Raw genomic sequence first — 19,379 nt, 5'->3', positions numbered from 1 at the left:
TGGGGGCAGGGGGCGGGGGTGGTGGGTAAACACCGTGGGGGGAGAGGCCGGGGGGTAGAAGTGGAGAGGAGATCTAGCCGAAGGGAAAGGACACAAAGCCATTTCTTTTGACTCTTTAAGCACGTGGGTTTAAAGAGCTCAGCTCACAAATAACAGGGCGAGATGTTAACTCCCTCGCCTGGTATACAGGAGGTCGTGGGTTCGCTCCTGACTGACGCCTGCTGCTGTATCTTTGGAGTTTGCATGTTTCTCTCTCATCATCACGGTGACTAGGAGATGTTAACTCTCTCGCCTGGAATGCAGGTATGCAGGAGGTCATGGGTTCGATCCCGACCCTTACGCCTGCTGCTGTATATCTGAGTATGCGTGTTATCTCATTGTGGTCGCGTGGACTTTCTCCGGGTCCTCCGGTTTTCCCCTCCACATTTAGAATCAACGTCACCACGCGTTGAGATAATGTGACAGCTGGAAAGTGCCACGTGACGATAAGCCGCACCTTTGAGTTAACATTTGTGATAGGCAGGTCGCTTCTGAACAAAACCTACAGTAAGTGGGCCCTACCTGGTAAGGTAAAAACAAAACAAGTTTCATCGTAGTTTTTAAATCTCGGCCACGTTGCGTTTGTCGGCGTCGTGCGGCCCCCGTGCAGCCCTGTGGAGCGCTCACCCTGGGCGAGCAGCACGATGCCGGTGACGATGATGACCACCACGATCAGCAGCTTGGCGACCGTGAAGAAGTTCTGGACGTACGAGGCCAGTTTCACGCTCATCGAGTTGATGATGCAGATGAGCACTGGGTGGTGTAGGGGGGGGGCATGGGGGGGGGGCATGGGGGGGGCGGTGGGGGCATGGGGGGGGGGCATGGGGGGGGGGCATGGGGGGGGGCGGTGGGGGCATGGGGGGGCATGGGGGGGGGCGACACAGTGGCGGCAGAATCAGACCAGAGCGGACGAACGGCGGCCGTACCTGAGAGCCGTCCGTAAGTCGGAACACGACAATGTACCGTATTTAAATGCACGTACGATCAGTGTTATAAGATGTGGTACGGTTCAACAAGAAAGGGGAACCATCGTTCAGCTCATATGTGAGAAGAAATATTGCGCATTTGTACATTTGCCGAACCAAATAGTCCCGCGGTTCGATTCGCAAGTGCCAGTTTTTACAGAAGCTCGTTCATAAGTGCGGATGTTCATACGTCGGACGTTCGTAAGTCGGGGATCGACTGTATTAAAAAAAACTGCGCTATGAAGGTGAAAAAATTTAGATTGAAAGCTTTCGTGACTGCAGGGATTCATCTTCTTGGTTCTTTCGGTAAAGTCACGTAGAAGGGAAATAATAAAATAATAAAATAAAACATTATAAAATTATTCTCACGACGTTTCGGCCACAACGCAAGCAGCCGTCCTTAGGTGAAGACGCTGTCTCCCCGACAGACCTGGTCTTCGCCTGAGGACGGCTGCTTGCGTTGTGGCCGAAACGTCGTGAGAATAATTTTATAATGTTTTATTTTTATTATTTTATCATTTCCCTTCTACGTGACTTTACCGAAAGAACCGAGAAGATGAATCCCTGCAGTCACGAAAGCTTTCAATCTAAATTTAATTTTGTTTTATTTTTATTATTTTATTATTTCCCTTCTACGTGATGACTTTACCGAAAGAACCAAGAAGATGAATCCCTGCAGTCACGAAAGAAGCTTCACATTGAAACAAAAGCAAGTGGTTCGACTGGTGACGCCGGTCAGCGCACGACGTCCATTGGTGGACACTCGCAGTTACAATTAGCGGAGGAAAGTTGCTATACCCGGTCGCCCAATCGCCAACGAGGGCGGTGCGATTGTGACGACTCTGCCGGTCGTGCCGTCAAGTCACGAGCACGCGGTGTATTCACGGCGATTGCACCCACGTGCGTGCGCATGTTGAACTTCGTTCGCGCCGTACGTAGGCAACCGTGCTTGTCGGAGGTGCGGGGGAAGGGCAACAAACTAAACGCGTAAAGCGGTTGTGAAGAGTTTTCACTTCAGGATCGTGGTGTCTTGTTTAGTAGTGTGGTGTGTTGTTGTCTATAGTGGAGTACATATTATGTTGAACGTCTTTTGCACCGTGCGTAGCCACCCGCACTAATCCGTGGCATGGGGACAGCTAAAACAGCGCAGTGAAAGCTGTCCTTGTGCCGTACAATAAAATGTTACAAAAGAGTCGTTACTATAGTAACGTATGTCCTCAACACCAATCGAGAATCGTGAACCCTCAACTCACAAGTGATTCCGTGATCGTGTTCTGGGTATTGGCTGAACAATGTACATCGGTGGCTGTGGCTGCTGCTCTGATTGCCATGGTTGGCTATGTACGGTGCGAAAGAAGTTCAACGTACATACACATTCGTACTTTGCTCAGTCAGCGATAGCTGACTAAGACCCGGAGAAAAACCCACGCGACCACGGGGAGAGAGACACGCAAAATCCAAATATACAGCAGCAGGTGTCGGGGTCGGGATGGAACCCAGGACCTCCTGCATACCAGGCGAGGGAGTTAACATCTCCTAGCCACCGTGGTTTGTCGTCATGCAACTTACAGATGGCAGCAGCGGCCAGGCACTTCTTGACGAGCATTGGCGGCTCGCAGCCCGGGTAGAAAGGCGCGGACGTGTACTCGGCGAAGCTGAGGCAGATGATGGCGAAGGAGGACGGCTTGAGCACGATGACGGACGCCCACGAGTAGAGGAACGCCGGGATGGGCCCGAACGCCTCCAGCAGGTACGGGTACTCGGCGCCCGACTTGGTGATCATCGTGCCCAGCTCGGCGTACGCCAGCGCGCCTACGCGGCAGCGGCACGTGCGCACGGACAGACGGGCGGACAGACGCGGACACGGACAGACAACGCAGAGGGACGGACGGATGGGCGGTCAGTGACAATGCCCTCTCCCTAAACCAAACTCCCGAGACGAAGGGGCAGATTCACGGGGGGTGGGTTTCATACACTGCCATGTTTCCAATTCGCTTTGTAGCGCATTTCCAACGGAGGACAAAAGCGATGACGCGTGAGCTCCGTCCGTCCGTCTGCGCGTAACGGAGAATCGACGACAGCTGTCGTGGCGACGATCCAATTTGAAATGTTCCTCTAAAGTTGCGTTCCCATTCGGGATTTTTCCCCTCGAGCAAAACCGGCCAAATTCATCAACGTTTTGCCAAAAAACTTGGCGACAACAACCGGCGCTGTTTGCTTCACGATGATGACGCACAATCACGCACGCGCGTCTGTTGTTGTGCTTTCACGAGGGGTGGTGGCGGGGGAATAAAACCTAAATCTGTCCCTTGTTGTAACCCACGTGATCATGATATGAGGCTGCTATCTCTCTTTTTCAGCTGAGATGCTGCCCCGCTGAGCCGAGCGTGTGTGCGAACTCGGCGCACTCTCCTAACCCCGATTTAGTGTCACGGTGATTAGCGGACCATCCCAATCTTATCAGGCCTCTTAGAACGGTGGAATTGGCTCCTCCCTTGAGGTGTCATCTCCTATCATCTCTCGTCTTCCCTTCCCCCAGTCGAGCTCCAAATATTGCACTGAATCCTCATTGTGAAGGCAAATGAGTTCACGCACAATGTGTGTGAGTGTGTGCACATGGGGCGAGCAGTAGTGGAGCGGTAACCCGGCCACCCGAGTTCGATTCCCGATCATGGCCAACACCAGTGACGATTATCTGAACCGGTCCTGGGCCTCCCTGAGATCGACTCAGCCTCAAATTAGTACCTGGTGCGGTGTGTAAACATCGCCGCTAGGGGAGACAAAGGCGTGGTGCTGACCACCCACCCCTCGTGTTCTGTGCTGGCCTTCATAGGTGCTCGCAAGCAGCACTTGCCCCACCAGTCTGTTACAGGCTATACAGGGGATCTTTGTCTTTGTTATGGAGATCGCATGTTCACTTAAACTAATTATATTTTTCCCCAGGTAAGGCCCGCGGAGCTATATAGCTCCAATTCAGAAGTGACCTGGTCACAAATGAGAGCTCAACAAAGTGGCTTATCACGTGGAAATGTAGAGCAGCAGCCAAACACTCTGACGTCGATTATAAATGTGGAGAGGAAAACCGGAGGACCCGGAGAAAAATCCACGCGACCACGGGGAGAGAGAGACTCCAAATATACAGCAGCCAGCAGGCGTCAGGGTCGGGATCGAACCCACGACCTCCTGTGGACCAGGCGAGGTAGTCAACATCTCCTCGTCACCGCGGCGCCCCCAGCCATTTGAGAAGAAGGAACAGGTCGATGCACCCTTTTTTATGGCCGTATTAACCGGCAGGTCACGTCTCTGTCTGTTCTATCGGTACTTGATATGATGTGTACTTGCTAATGTCAGGGTGCTTGTTCTCACATTGTCGTCTATTAATGGCACGTTTATCTTCGAGCGTGAGTGTACAAAGTCCGCAGCACACCATCAATGCTCGTGAGATACTGTGCTGCTTGATTATTCTCGTGAAGTCGGAGCAGTTGAACTGACAGCGTTTGAGATCCGATGTTTAAATCTGGGTTCTGGGTGACCGTAACTAAACCCGGGTTCTCAGCCTGTTCACCAATAGTTGCACAAATACATATTTAGATATTATCAAGTCTTCCAAGTAGTATGTTCACCTCGGAAATTCTGACTTGAGTTTCAAGACTCCCTCGTGTGATTCAGAGGTCGTTTGAATAGATGTAAGAATTAGTTCCCTGATATCTGCTTCTGTGGGGCTTTTTTATAACATGGGGAGATTCACTGCCCCCCCCCCCGCCCCCACCGCAAGAGCTCCCATTGTGCACTTCCATCGTGCCTTGACTCCCGAGAGCGGAAACGTAGCATAATAACAAACATAATAGTGGAATAGTGTGATTATTACATGCAAGGATTGTGAGAGATTGTGGTGCCTTAGGGAGGCCTTCATTCAGCAGCGGATTGACCATGGCTGATGATGCTGATAGGCCAGGTGGTGTGCAATGATCGAGCACAGAGCTCGAAGTTGACGGACCACGAGTTAAAATCCTGGTCGGTGGTCAGCCGAGCCATTCCTCCCTCCGGGGGGGGGGGGGGGGGGGTCAACGTTAGTTGCTCCGTGGAAAAAATCTCGGCTGGGCTCAGGGCTGCGACAAAGGTGATGATTTTTGTCCTCCTACGCATTCTACAAGTAGTGACTAATCCCATATCTGCATTTCCCATAAATATGCTAAATTCCTCTTGATATGCAAATTATTTTGTTAAGGCGCTCTTCCCCCTCCAACCCAGCCTAAATATACGCTCCAAGCCTGGTGGTGTTTCATTCAGACGCTGTCTTCCCGACAGACCTGTTCTTCACCTGAGGACGGCTGCTTGCGTTGTGGCCGAAACGTCGTGAGAATTATTTTATTATGTTTTATTTGTATTATTTTATTATTTCCCTGCTACGTGACTTTACCGAAAGAACCAAGAAGAAAAAGGTGATGACTGCCACCCCGCGCCTTCGATTGAGCGAGAAACCACTGAAGACTTCTCCGACCTCAACGAGGGAGGAGAAGCGGGCACGTTCCAGGATGGCGCGACGCTCCCGAGGAGCCGCGTCTTGGTTGTGCTCGCATGGATGTGTAATAACAGCCATAGAGGGTTCACGTGGGGATTGGCTTGCCGGTCCTGCTTTGTAGCCAATAAGGGATGAGCCAGGGAGCATGGCCTCGGCGTGATCTCGGCATGTCAGCAGGGGTGATTGGCCTGGCCAATCGGGGCCTCAGCTAATGGGGAGCCGGATCAGAGGCGTGGTCCCGGGATTGACAGGGAACCATCGGGAACGGTGAACGCTGTCTATGGAAGATTGGCTGGGGGGTACCACGTGACGAAGGGATTAAGAGAGAGAGAGAGAGAACGATCGAGAGCAGACTTGGGAACGACAAGAGCAGGAGTCACGCGCGTACGGGGGCTCTGGGTGCCACGTGCGCGGTGGGGACTTGGTGTGAAGTCTGCCCTCTCTCCGTTGTCTGCCAGCAACGGAGAGTGTGTGAGTAAAGTGTAATTGTGGAAGTGGAAATAAAAAGGACTGATTCCGAAGCCGTCTCAAGAAGGATTATTACAGATGTGATTAAAGAGTCACAGGGTGATGTGACGTCACGCGGCGCATGACGTCACGGGTGAGTGGCGCGTTATGACGTTATTCATGATTTATGGCTTGGCTTCGCGAACGAAGATCTAGGAAGGACATCCACGTCTTCTGCAGGCACGCTGGTGGCTGACGAGGCCTATGCGGGATAAGCAGGTCCTGCCACAACGGCTTAACCACTCGGAACTTTTTTTTAGTTTTTAATCGGTGAGTTTTGGGCAAACCCTGGTCACTTTGGCCGATGTTAACCCAAAACAGAAATGCTATTTTTAAATCAGATTTTATTGACATTGGATCATATTTACGACAGTCATCTCGTGGTCACATCGATACGGGTGGACAGATGGATGGGGCAGATGCACGGGGACAGCTTTGGCATTCGACGCGTTACAAAGTTTGCGTGCGCAGTAAACATAACGGGAAGAGACGTAAGTGGGTCATTACTAAGTCGGTCGTATGAGCACTAAAGATTTATGATTCTTAGGAATTGCTTGGGGAGGGTCAAAAGAGGTTCTTGAACGCCTCATCGCATTTGAGATTTGGGCCACGTTAATAAGAATCAGAGTCGATATTTATACTGCAGGAGGAATCTGATGAGCTGTAATGCTCTTTTTCACAGATGTCCAGTTGGGGCAGAGCAGAAAGTTACAACAACAACAAACAATACAAAAACACGATAGCAGTGCAAAGTCTAGGAAAGGTAAACAAATCACTAAACTAAATATTTTACCAGGTAAGGCCTGGCCACACAAATGGTAGCTCAACGAAGTGGCTTATCACGTGGAAATTTGTAGCAGCAAAATATTCTAAATAATCTAAACGCGTGATGTTGTTTCTAAATGTGAAGGAAAAAACGGGACCCAGAAAAAAATCCGCACCACCACGGGGAGAGAGAGAAGACAAAAACCTCCAAATCTACAGCAGGCGTCGTGAAGGTCTGGATTAGAGGAGCCTACAAGAGAGGCGGACGACCTCGACCCTGTGACATGGGCCCACCTTGGCCCCGTGACACAGGCCGACCCCGTGACACAGGCCGACCCCGTGACACAGGCCGACCCCGTGACACAAGCCAACCCTGTGACATGGGCCGACCTCGACCCCGTGACATGGGCCCACCGTGGCCCCGTGACTCCGTCCAAGGTCAACCACAACAATCAGAGCGCCACCTCCGGGGGAGGGAGGGCATCTTGCAGCGGCGCGTCGAGGAGTTGCCGCGTCCCCACGGCGCTGGGTCCGAGGTCCGTTTGCTCGCTGGCGCCCGCCACCCGGACTCAGATCTTTCACTGGCTGGGCGCAGCACAGCCAAGAGGCTTTATCTCTGTACCTGCTACCCCCCCCGCTCCCCCCTCCCGCTCCCATTAATGAAGACTTGACACACGGGAGAGCTGGAATGTAGCCCCCCTTACTCTTGTCGGAAGTAGCTGATTGGGTAAACGTCGTATCGGTTTAAGTCGTGTCTTCCAGGAGCGTAACCCCCCCCCCACCCCCCTCCTGACTTGAACTGATCATTCCCAGGAATGTATTAGCTCCACTCTGTCCATCTGCCTGTCTGTCTGTAAGGGGCACCAGCATACCTCTCGTAAGCATGATCCAATGTGAATAATAAACATTGTGGATGTGGTCAATTTGCTACGAGTCGCTTGCCCTCTAGGAGACCTGCTACTTTGATCGAAGGGTTGGCCAATACCTGAGTGACAAAATAAAAAAAAATCAGCGCTAAAAGTAATTTCTTTGCCAGTCAAAGTGTTGATGACATAATCGTGTGTGTGTGACGTCACCTCGCGAGTTCATCCGCATAACCAGACGTCGTCTGGCTATGCGGCTCGTAACCGAACCTCACGTTGTGGTGGATAATTGAATACTTCCCGTGAGGACAAACGCGCACACACCTTGGGAAACGTTTCGGAATCCACGAATGGCCATTATCTCTCTTTCCCGTTATTATTTTTGCTTGAATCCCACTGAACAAGCCGTTATGGCCCACAATCTCTGGCCAAACAATGCCAACAATGGGGTGTCATGGGCTTCCTGTGTTTGCATAATCCCCACTCAGGAAATCAAAGAGGCTGGCCACAGGCGACAAAGGATCACATTACTATAATGAGTCAACTGGGATTTAGCTAATCCCGACAATTTGTTAACACTGAGTATGTGTGTGTGCATGTCGAGGTGTATTGGGTGGACAAAGAGCGGTAGGTGTAGACATTAGCGCGCTGCGCTATTGACCCAACAACCGAAGTTTGATTCTCGCTCACGGCAAACATCAGTGACGATTGTCTGAACTGGTCCTGGGTCGACTCAGCCTCAAATGAGTACCTGTTGCGGTGTGTAGTAAGCATCGCCAATAGGGAGACAAATGCGGCGAGGCGTGGTGCTGGTCACCCACCCCTCGTGTGCCATGCCGGCCTTCATAGTTGATTGTTAACAGCACTTGCCCCAACAGTCTGTTAAGGCTATACGGGGGATCTTTGTATTGGGCCGAGCAGTGGCACAGTGGTTCGTGCACTGTGCTACGAAGCCGGTGAGCTGATTTCATTTCTTGGCAACAGCTACAATGAGTGGCGATTGCCCAAACCCCTCCGATGCCTCGCCGAGGTTGATTCAACTCGAAATGAGAACGTTGTGCAATGCTCGGGAAACAAACTAAACAATGCTCATTTCACCAGGAAAGGCCCACTGAGCTGCATGTCTCTCTGTCGGATGCGACTTGGCCACAAATGACAGCTCAACGAAGTGGCTTATCACGTGGAAATGTATAGTAGCCAAATACTCTGAACATGTGATGGCGATTCTAAATGTGGAGGGAAAAACCGGAGGACACAGAGAAAAATCAACGCGGCCACGTGGAGAGAGAGACACACACAAACTCCAAATGTGAACTCTCTGCAAACCCAACAAGATCGTCACGTTTAAAACGTTATTGTTCAGGGCTGCCACGGTGGCAAGATATTAATTACCTCGCCGTGTTCGATCCCGACCCTGACGCCTGCTGTATATTTGGAGTTTGCGAGTTCTCCCCGTGGTAGCGTGGATTTTTCTCTGGTTCCTCCGATTTTTCCTTTAACATTTCGTATCGAAGTGCCCTTAACAGTTTTTGCCTACTATAAATTTCCACGTGACAAGCCACTTCGTTGAGCTATCATTTGTAATCGCCACGTCGCTTCTGAAAAAGAGTCACATAGCTGGTAAAATAACAAAAAGATCAGTTTTGAAAATGAGTATGTGGGGGGGGGTGACAGAATTAAGACGCGTGGAGTCTCAGTGCGTCACTGCGACGTTGTTGGTGTGGCGGGTACCGAGAGTGGCGAGGACTCCGCACGCCATCCAGATGATGAGGCTGGGCCCCACGGCACCGACGTTGTCGAGCACCGACTTGGGCGAGATGAAGATCCCCGAGCCGATCATCGTGCCCACGATCAGGCTGATGCCGCTCATCAGGCCCACCTGTTGGCAATCGAGAAGTCGTCTTTGTCATTCTGTTTCTTGGCCAGGGCGAGAGCCGTAGGCGGAGTTTGACTTCTGTATTTGGGGATGGGGGCGGCAGGGGTTTGCTTTGTTCCTCACACTATGAATCGCGGGTGCACGTCATTAATGAGTGCTTCATCTTAATTGTAAACCACAGGAAATGAGCAAATAACATCTCATCACCTCGCATCGCATTCTCTCTCATCACTTCTTCATCTCGTCGCTTCATCTCTCTCTCGCTCGAGCCACAACACTGCAGATCGTGTCGCATTCCAGACGCGATTCGCGGACAGCCAAAACCGCGGACGGCAAGTTCGCGAATAACGAGGCACCACCGCATCTCGTTCCGCTGAATATAAATTAATAAAGGTGTCCAGTTTGAGGAAGGAACGGGGGTGGGGCACCGCCCCCCGTGCCCCCCAGCCCCCCGCTAACTCCGGCCATGGTGAGAGCGATGGAACTCATTCGCATGCGTGACCTGGGTGGCCAAAACGAGGAAAGCCAGACGTGATCAATTGGCAGCGGTGAAACGTTCAGAAGTTGGGTGCAAAAAGAACTCGCGTCGCGTAAGGATCTGAAAACGTTTCGCGCGAACGCGAAACGATTTTCAACTCTGAACGAATTCCCCGCGGTGCGAGTGTGTTCGGTTGCAAAAGTTAAGTGACGGAAATGTGAAACGGACGTCGGGTGGGGACTATTGCAGCGAGTACGCAAGGAGAGCACGTGTCGAATGCAATCGCAAAGGAAGTGGTCTTGAAGGATCGACAACTCGGCATCGAATTGTGGCTAAGATGGGAGAAGGAGCGAGCAGAGTCATGAAGCCACGGAATTGTAGTTGTTGTTCTGGGCAACGACAGGGAATGAGTGAGACTCGTGTGAGTGTGTGTGTAAGAGTGTGTGTGTGGGAAAAGTCCCATCGGTGAGCTTCTCCGGCAGGCAAGGCTGCGTTGGCTGGGTCATGTAGCCCGCATGCCCAGCCACCGCATGCCTAAACAGCTTTTGTTCGTCCGGATCGAGGGGGCTAAACGGGCGCGGCACGGGCTAGAGAAGAGATGGAGTGATGTTGTACAGGAGGACGTGGAGCTGAGTGGACTTGCCGATGACTGGTACCAGTGGTGTTAAGATCGGCCTCTATGGAGGAGGCTCGTGAAAGACGCTACTGGGCAGTTGGAGGCAGTCGCCCTCCAACAACAACGGAGGGCAGAGGAGCGACGCTCACAACAACGAGCGGAGCGCCGGGTGGATAAAGCACAGCAAGTTGGCACAGTAGGGGGCACAGGTGGTGCATCAGCCAGTTATCTCGGTCATCTCAGTCAGTCGACCCGTGGCACCTGGGTCTGCCCCGTGACCTCCTGCCAGCGGGCGTTCGACACTTCACGTGGCCTCAAGGTGCACATGGCCTGGCACAAGCGTCGTGGTGACGTCATCGCCACTTAGTGGCGAAAGGCGGTTGTTGTGTTGCGTGTGTTGTGTGTGAGTGGGTGTGAGTGTGTGTGAGAGTGTGTGAGTGTGTGTGAGAGTTTGTATGAGAGTGTGTGAGTGTGTGTGTGAGAATGTGTGTGAGTGTGTGTGAGTGTGTGTGAGTGTGTATGTTGCACGCGCGGTGTGCAGGAGACAAGACCCAAGACACGCTTTCACCAGAGCTACAACGGTGCAAATAGCAACATTGACATGAGATAAGGGGCGCCACGGTGGCGAGATATTAACTACCTCACCTTTTATACAGGAGGTCGTGGGTTTGATCCCGACCCTGACGCCTACATAGTTGGAGTTTGCGTGTCTCTCTCTCCAGGTGGTTTCGTGGATTTTTCTCCGGGTCCTCTGGGTTTTCCCCTCCACATTTAGAATCAACGTCGCGCGTTCAGAGTCGCTGGCTACTGCTCGACATTGCCACGTGACAAGCCACTTCGTTGAGCTATCGTTTGCGCCCAAGTGACGTCTGAAAAAGAGCTGTATATCTCAGTGGGCCTTATCTGGTAAGATTAAAACAATTAATAATCTTTATGTTTTAAAATATATAAACACTAGTTTTTAGTTTAGAAGAAGTGACGATGAATTTGCTCTGTAATCTTTATTTAGAATTAGATGCCGAGAGGTTAAACGTCGTTTTAGTCAAGTGACATCTGAGCGACAATTCTAAAAATACTCGCTGGGGTGTCTCTCAAGATTCGGGTTTCTTATTTCCAAGGTCACACCTCCCGTTTGCATTCATTTGCCGTTAAATTCAAACAATGCGAGTTTACAGACAATCGCGAAATCTTGACCGGTTTGCTCGACAGAGCTGCGACACGCAACACAGAGGCACAGAGGCAGAGAAGAGGATGAGATGCCGAGCGAACTGGAGATGTGAACGGAGCAGAATGAGATCCTCAGACTGATGACTTTTACACCAACAGTGATGAATGGAGGGGATGGAGAAATCCCAGACAAGGGGAGCTTCTCTTCACCATGCGCAGGCTGAGTGGCCACTCGATGCACGAGATAAAAAGGTCAAAGCAACGGCTCTTGTCAAATAAACAACAACTAATTTAACTCTTCTCAATTAAGTCCAATCCGCAGTGCCGGATTATCCTAGCAGCAAAAGTAGCTACGTATGCTACGAGCCCCGCACTTTCAAGGGCCCCGCACTAAATGCTTTCAAGCTATCCATCCGGTTCAATGATTCTGCACTTGCTCTATTACGATAGTACTATGCTGCCTTCAACTTTTACGAACGACTGGGTGTTTAAGTTTCGCGATTTGTCGTAGTATCTGGCTGTATAGCAAATGAAAAAATACAATTACTTTACTATGCAAGTTAATATTTACGTGTTTTTTTATTTAGGGCCCCTTTATAACATCATGCTACAGAGCTTCACCCGGCACTGCCAATCCGATCTTTATTTATTATCAATCAGAAGGGCTGACTCTGCTGATGAGACACTGCGTATCGAAACGGGTCCAGAGGTTGCTCCGACTGAACCACTGACGGTGATGTTTTGCTGATGTGTGCACTTGCAGAAGGCCAATGGGTTGTGTAAGCAATTATTTATTTTTAAAATATATTATGTGGAGAGATGTATGAAAGAGACATTCATTTTTCTGTACAATTTAGCAGAAGATGAAAACAAGCGGTTTATACAGAGTAGGAATCAAGTTTCCTGGAGATTCCTTCCACAACCCATCAGCCGCACGGCCTTCTGGGAGTGTCTCATTTCAGCAGCATTGATTCAAAAATGGTTTCGACACACGGTGTCCCATCGGCAGAGTCGAGCTTGTTTGAATCAGAACCTTGATTCAGACTGGAAGAATCTGAAGAGAATCAACTGCCAATCCTTTCACCCTACGGGCTCCTTGTTGGACACAGAAGGTCTTCTTGTTTGCAGCAGTGGCCTGCATCCCATTCCCATAGTTTCTGTGAATGGGCAGGGCCACCGGTGCCCTATAGTGGAGAGGGCCACCACTCTATACAACGAGTTGTATTTTACCAGCTGTGAGGCCCACTGAGCTGTGGAGTTCTTTTTCAGAAGCGACCTGGCCATCACGAATAGCAGCTCAATGAAAGTGGTTGATCACGTGGACATTTATAGTAGCAGCAGCCAAACCACGTATGTCGAACTTGAACTTCTCTCGAGCCGGACGGAGCCAACCGTGCGAATCGGAGGTGCGGGGGAACGACACGAAGCAGTGCCAAGGCTACCGGGCCGTTTGTGCGGAGCGCTGAGTGTTTGTAAAGTCCCCTGCGGCATCGGGCTTGAGGGCCCTGCAAGTCCCTGTGTGGCGGAGTGGATTTTTTTTTTAAAGCGGCTGTACGGCACCCTGCTAGAAAGGGATGCATCGCTTCAGGCTTCCAGAGTTGCACCGAAGCATACCGATCGCAGTCAGATTATGTATTTATACTGCAGGAGGAATCCGATGAGATATGAACCTCTTTCGTCACAGATGTCCAGTGGGGACACGGGGTAAGAACGCCACGGCAACAAACAGGACACACACACACACGATAGTACCAACGGTGTATCTCTGGGACACTTTGTGCCGGCACCACGATGATGATAACAGAAACACGCTTCGCCCGTTCTGGCAAAGAGACGCGATGCGGTGCCCGCCGCCGCCGCCTCGTCTGTTCGATGGTTGACAGCCAAAAGCCGCCGCTGCTGCTGCGATGATGACCGCGGGGTTCGCGTGACGGAAGTGCATGCCATCCTGACGAGATCGGCGAGCTGTTGTGGTGGTTCATTTGTGTCGAGCACTTTGTGTGTGATGAATGCGACCTTATTACAATGAACACCGTGGCGGTGGCCAGGAGATGTTGACTACCTCGCCTGGTGTGCAGGAGGTCGTGGGCTCAATCCCGACCCTGACACCTGCTGCTGTACATTTGGAATTTGCGTGTCTCTCTCATCATCATCACGGTGGCTAGGAGATGTTGACTACCTCGCATGGTGTGCAGGAGGTCGTGGGTTCGATCCCAACCCTGACGCCTGCTGCTGTATATTTGGAGTTTGCGTGTCTCCCTCTCCCCTTGGTCGCGTGGATTTTTTTTTATCGAGGCCCCTCCGGGTTTTTCCCTTACACGTTTAGAATCAACAACGTCGCGCATTTAGAGTGATTTGACGGCCGCTATCGATGCCCACGTGATGAAAAGCCACTTCGTTGGACTTTAGTTAAGTGCGATAGGCAGCGTCGCTTCTGAAAAAGAGCGACAGAGCTCAATGGATCTTACCCGGTAAAATACAAAAGTGTAATAATAGGTGGTAACCATTGCTGGCGCAGCCCGCATACACTCGAGGGGCAGTAGCGGGTGGGTGCAGCCGCGCTCACCTCTTGCTTGAGTCGCATGGTGTTGCTGCCCCCTCCGCTGCTGCTCTTCGAGCTGATGGAGCCTCGGGAGGGGCCGCTCCCCGGGGTCGCCCCGTTCGAGTCGGCCGCGTGCCGCCGCTTCAGTGAGTCCTTCATGGCGCCTGCGGAGTGTCCCGGGCTCTGGCTTCCACCTCTCTCTCTCTCGGTGCCGATCGCCACCAGCTCCCGGTTCAATTGGCGGCGGCAGCAGCAGCAGCAGTTGTGGCGGCGGCGGCGGTTTCGCTGTTAGCCGGCAGGCTGGACTCGGGCCGCGTCGCGAGGGATCTGCAGCACGTCAGGCGCGGCGGACACTTTGTCCTGATCGTGGCACCGCCCTTGCTGCGTTTGTTGTCGCCGCGTTTTATGAAAATCGAGTAACGACCCAGAAGCAAGACAGCAAAGGGGTTAATCATTATTCGCCCTGTGGACTCATTTGCACTGTGTTCATTGGTCACACATGTAATGTAAGTACTGTACGTTGAACTTCTTTCGCACCGTACGTAGCCAACCCGCGCTCATCGGAGGTGCGGGGGAAGGATATCAAACTAAAAACAAAAATTTGTTCTAAAGAAATGAGTTTTCAGCGCTATACATTCTTTTTTGCCCTCTCAATTTAATCGCGATCGTGCGATCTGCGTCACGCCACGAAACTAACCATGACCCCGTTCGGATTCCTCGCAGGATCAGTGCGACTCTACACACGGGTCGATAACGGCCCGAGGAAGCGGACACTGCAGAGCTACCTCTGAGACCCCCGTTCAAGTGACCTCTGGTCCATTTAGTCCTGGAGCCACGCATTTCCCGCCCGCTCTGCAACCCAGAGTGCACGCGAGTCGCACGGCAGCCACACCGATATTGGTTCATTCTTGGAGCTAGAACGAAGCCCAAATTCAGCGGAGAGCCATACTTAACACGGTGGTTTGTTGTTGTTATTGTTGTTGTGCCGTTGTTGGTGACCGGGCTCCACCCCATCAACTCTCTGCACTCCAGAGCCAAGTTTTCGCCACAGGAGGCTTGGAACCTGGCTTCGGCATCTCAAGCGGTTGCCGGTTCAGCGCTGCGACCCAACAGCTCTGTGCCAACATTGATCGAGCTCTTAAAACCTTTCCACTTCAAACGAGGCTTGTAATCTACACAAAGCGGCGGTGAGCCGTGATCTAAGAGGAGTATCGCGCAGAGTAAACGTACCTGAGAGAGAGACTTGTGTTTTTCTGTTCTTTGCACGAGTCTAAAGTCTGGCAGCCCGAACGGTGATCACCTTGCTGACAACCACCGACCTACTCCTGCGAGGAGGATTATCCGAGTGCAGGTTTTATAGGGGTCGGGGGTGTGGGGTGGTTGGGGGCGGAACGAGATACGGCGTTCCCTCTTTATTCGCGAACTTGCCGTCCGCTGTTTTGGCTATCCGCGAATGGCATCTGAACTCTACACCATCTGCAGTATCGTGTTGTATCGAGCGAGAGAGATTAAGCGATGAGATAAAGCGATGAGAGAGAGCGTGATGCGAGAAGGGGATGAGATAAGGCGATTGTACAGCAGAGAGAAAGAACCAAGAAGATGAATCCCTGCAGTCACGAAAGCTTTAAATCGAAATTTAAGGTAAGTTCATTTATAAACTATTAATTAATATTTTAATATTTAGTTTTGTTTAAAATAACCAGCGTGTTATTATGATGATGTTCACGTATTGAATAGCTTGTTTACGTATTTAAGGTCATTCATTCAACAGGATAGGTTTTCGTAGGCCAATATTCTCATCCGCAAAAGTTGCTCTTCGCGAGGCATTTTCGTAACGTACCCCTCGCGAATAACGAGGGCACACTGTAGTTTGCTGTTATTTGTATGATAAACAAGCAGACTGTGTGTCTCTTTCACACGTCGATCTCCACACAAAACTAAAAGCATCGCTGCCCTGGCAGTGCTTCACCCCAGCAGCACTGCTTGAAGACGACCACAACCCTGCACCGGCCTCGACCCGCCAGTGCCTCACCAGCGGAGTGGGGCTCGCATGAGACATCGCTGGCGAGCTACCAATCGTAGAGGCAAAGAAGGACGTTCCTCCTCTCTGAAGCCTGTGCGGGCTTCTCATTCCACGCAGAGTCATCTGAGACGTAACTCGAAAAATATAGCGACCAATGAACTCGACAGAAACATCTCCGTGGCGTATCTGCCTAGCCACGTACAAAATGTATTGTCTCAGCAGAAAACCAACCTGTTCTTTATAGTTTTATTGCCTCGGCAAATAATCGCTGCGCTGATGTCACCTATAATGCATGCGATGCCGCGAGAAGAGCTCGTGCGTGTGTACGTACTGTACCGTGAACTTCTTTCGCACCGTACGTAGACATCCGTGCCAATCGGAGGTGCAGTGTTAGTCTAAGGGCAGTGTTGAGTCTATGGGTAGTGTTGAGTCTATGGGCAGTGTTAGTCTATTGTCCTCATTCATTCCTCTCCACTCTGGTTTCAAGTCCCAACAAGATTCGATACTTTGAGGTTCGAGTGTGCGCGATCACAACGTAGACAATGGTCAAATCGAGAAGCTGTCCTGATCCTGAGCCTGCCGCACTGCCACTGGCGAGGCGCGCGAGAAGGGCGATCGTCACCTCACGCTGCTTGCTGCGTATCTGCGAAGGTATTGCCCGCCTTCATGACACGCGCTGTCTCAAACAGGTTAACCATTGCTTTGACCCATCTAGACGAATCGCTGGTTGTGCAAGGGAGAGGGGGCATTTAGAAAATAAATCAATAATGAAAACTCTTCAATGTGCATCTGTGCTCCTGTCACCCGAACTTTGCACTGATAAACGCGCATGTGTGGCCGACCTCCGGCTTAATTGGTCCTAATTAATTATTAAGCAGCCAAAGGCTTTGCTCTCTCTCCCTGCCCCCCCCCCACTCCCTTCCAGTCTGAGAATGACAAAGCAGTGGCGGAGATGTGGAGTGCACGGGCGGTGCAACTGCACGGCCCCCCGACGGGCCGGAGGGGGCCCTGGCATCGTAGGGGGCCCCAGGAGTCGGGGGGGGGGGCCCAGGAGTCGGGGGGGGACCCCAGGCATTGGGCTAATCGCGTTGTCTGCAATTCGCATCCGCGTTGTGAAAATGTGTTCCCAAATACATCGATCGCGTTTTATCCAAATTCGCTTCAAGAAAACAACACGCAGCGTTATGGCAGAACAGACTGGCCACAAATGATAGCTCAACGAAGTGGCTTATCGTCATCATGTGGCATTTATAGCTAGATAGAAAAATAATCAAATAAGACATTTCATATTTATTTTTATATATCCGTGACTTTACCGAAAGACACAAAGAGTACGAATTCCTGCAGTTACTAAAGCTTTAAGTCAAGATGTAAGTATTTTATTTAATAATTTTAGTTCTGGATTTACTCAATACGCGTGTGTGTGACGTCGGCATGCGGTGAGGACGCGCGTTCGCCCACGCGCGATTTTAAGATTGCTTCCGTTTCTTCTTGACCGCGTAACGGTGAGACCTAGGGGGTGGGAGGGGGACGCCTGCCTCTCTGCACAAGCCACGAGAACACGCCACGCGTTCGTCAACATCACTGCCGCCCTCAAAGGGAAACTCATAACGGTCGACGCTACAGGCAATAGCCCTTCATGGCACGACATGTCGCCGCATCGCCTCTTCTTCATTTCAAGGCCACGTTGTTGTTGACTGGACGCGTCGAGTTTGTCGCGCAGACAATTGAGGTCCTTGCGTGCGGCGGCCAGTGGTGAAGGTGCCTCCTCCAGCGTCGTGGCGTGGCACCACTCACTGGGGCGTCGTCGTCGTCGTCATCTCGCTTGCCGGGGCTCCTTGAAGATCGGGGGGGGGGGGCAGCCGGCTGTAGCCAGGGGCAGCCGAAGGGCAGCTGGAGAGCGGAGCTCGAGTCGGCTGCGCTGCGGTGGACGAGCCGGCCCAGCGTGGAGTTTGAAGCCCCGCGGCGCCGAGCTGCGAACTCTCCGACAGCGGCGCTCCGAGTCGGCAGTGCCGGCCACTACTCAGCGACGGAGCCGCGGTTGCTCTCCCACTCCACCCGGGCGAGCGGGTGGGAGGCGCGCGGATTCGTGGATCGTAGGGTAGATGGCTGGGTAGGTGGGTGGGTGAGTGAGTGGGTGGGTGAGTGAGTGGGAGTGGAGCGAAGTGAGTGGGTGAGTGGGTGGGAGTGTAGCGATGTGGGTGGGTGAGTGGGAGTGTAGCGAGGTGAGTGGGTGAGTGGGTGGGAGTGTAGCGATGTGGGTGGATGAGTGGGAGTGTAGCGAGGTGAGTGGGTGAGTGGGTGGGAGTGTAGCGATGTGGGTGAGTGGGTGGGAGTGTAGCGAGGTGAGTGGGTGAGTGGGTGGGAGTGTAGCGATGTGGGTGGATGAGTGGGAGTGTAGCGAGGTGAGTGGGTGAGTGGGTGGGAGTGTAGCGATGTGGGTGAGTGGGTGGGAGTGTAGCGAGGTGGGTGGGTGAGTGGGAGTGTAGCGAGGTGGGTTAGTTCGGGGAGTGAGTGGGATGACAGGGGCGCCACGGTGACGAGAAGATGTTGACTACCTCGCCTGGTATGCCGGAGGTCGTAGGTTCGATCTCCATCCTGACGCCTGCTGCTGTATATTTGGAGTCTGCGTCTCTCTCTCACCATTGTCGCGTGGATTTGTCTCCGGGTCCTTCGAATTTTCTCTCCACATTTAACATCGCCACGCGTTTCGAGTATTTTGGCTGCTGCTATAAATGTCCACGCGGTAAGCCACTTGGTTGGGCTGTCATTTGTGGCCAGAATCGCTTCTGAAAAAGAACCGTATAGCTCAGTGGGCCTTACCTGGTAAAACAAAATGAAAAGAGTGAATAGTTTATTTTAGTAATGGTATCCTGGACGAACTTTCTACTCCCCACACACAACCTCCCCGGAGTCGAATTATTGTGAGCATAGCCAGGGCTGGAAATGGGAATAACTTCCTGGGGAAACTCGTAGATCTGGAGCGTTCCAACTGAGCGTGCCCACAAAGGTGGAC

The 19,379-nt window shown here is 51.9% G+C and overlaps 1 protein-coding gene across 3 annotated transcripts in view; it reads right to left on the bottom strand.

Moving 5' to 3' along the window:
- SLC7A9 (solute carrier family 7 member 9) overlaps window positions 1–15,672 on the bottom strand; it is a 28,782-nt gene extending 13,110 nt beyond the window's left edge. For 2 of the 3 annotated variants that reach the window (XM_078881999.1, XM_078882002.1), the window contains exons 1-5: window positions 15,571–15,672; window positions 14,365–14,721; window positions 9,393–9,540; window positions 2,574–2,816; window positions 667–792 (exon numbers count right to left, since the gene is read on the bottom strand). In XM_078881999.1, coding sequence (XP_078738125.1) covers window positions 667–792; window positions 2,574–2,816; window positions 9,393–9,540; window positions 14,365–14,499 — 652 coding nt within the window. In that variant the 5' untranslated portion in view covers window positions 14,500–14,721; window positions 15,571–15,672. The remainder of the gene's footprint in view (window positions 1–666; window positions 793–2,573; window positions 2,817–9,392; window positions 9,541–14,364; window positions 14,722–15,570) is intronic. The other variant, XM_078882000.1, reaches the window with a different exon arrangement.
- Between the last annotated feature and the right edge of the window lie 3,707 nt (window positions 15,673–19,379).

The sequence above is a fragment of the Lampetra fluviatilis genome, chromosome 63 (genome assembly GCF_964198595.1).
Source record: "Lampetra fluviatilis chromosome 63, kcLamFluv1.1, whole genome shotgun sequence".
In the NCBI taxonomy this organism is placed as follows: domain Eukaryota; kingdom Metazoa; phylum Chordata; class Hyperoartia; order Petromyzontiformes; family Petromyzontidae; genus Lampetra; species Lampetra fluviatilis.
Note: the sequence above shows the minus strand (reverse complement) of the source record. Positions and strands in the feature narration are given on the sequence as shown.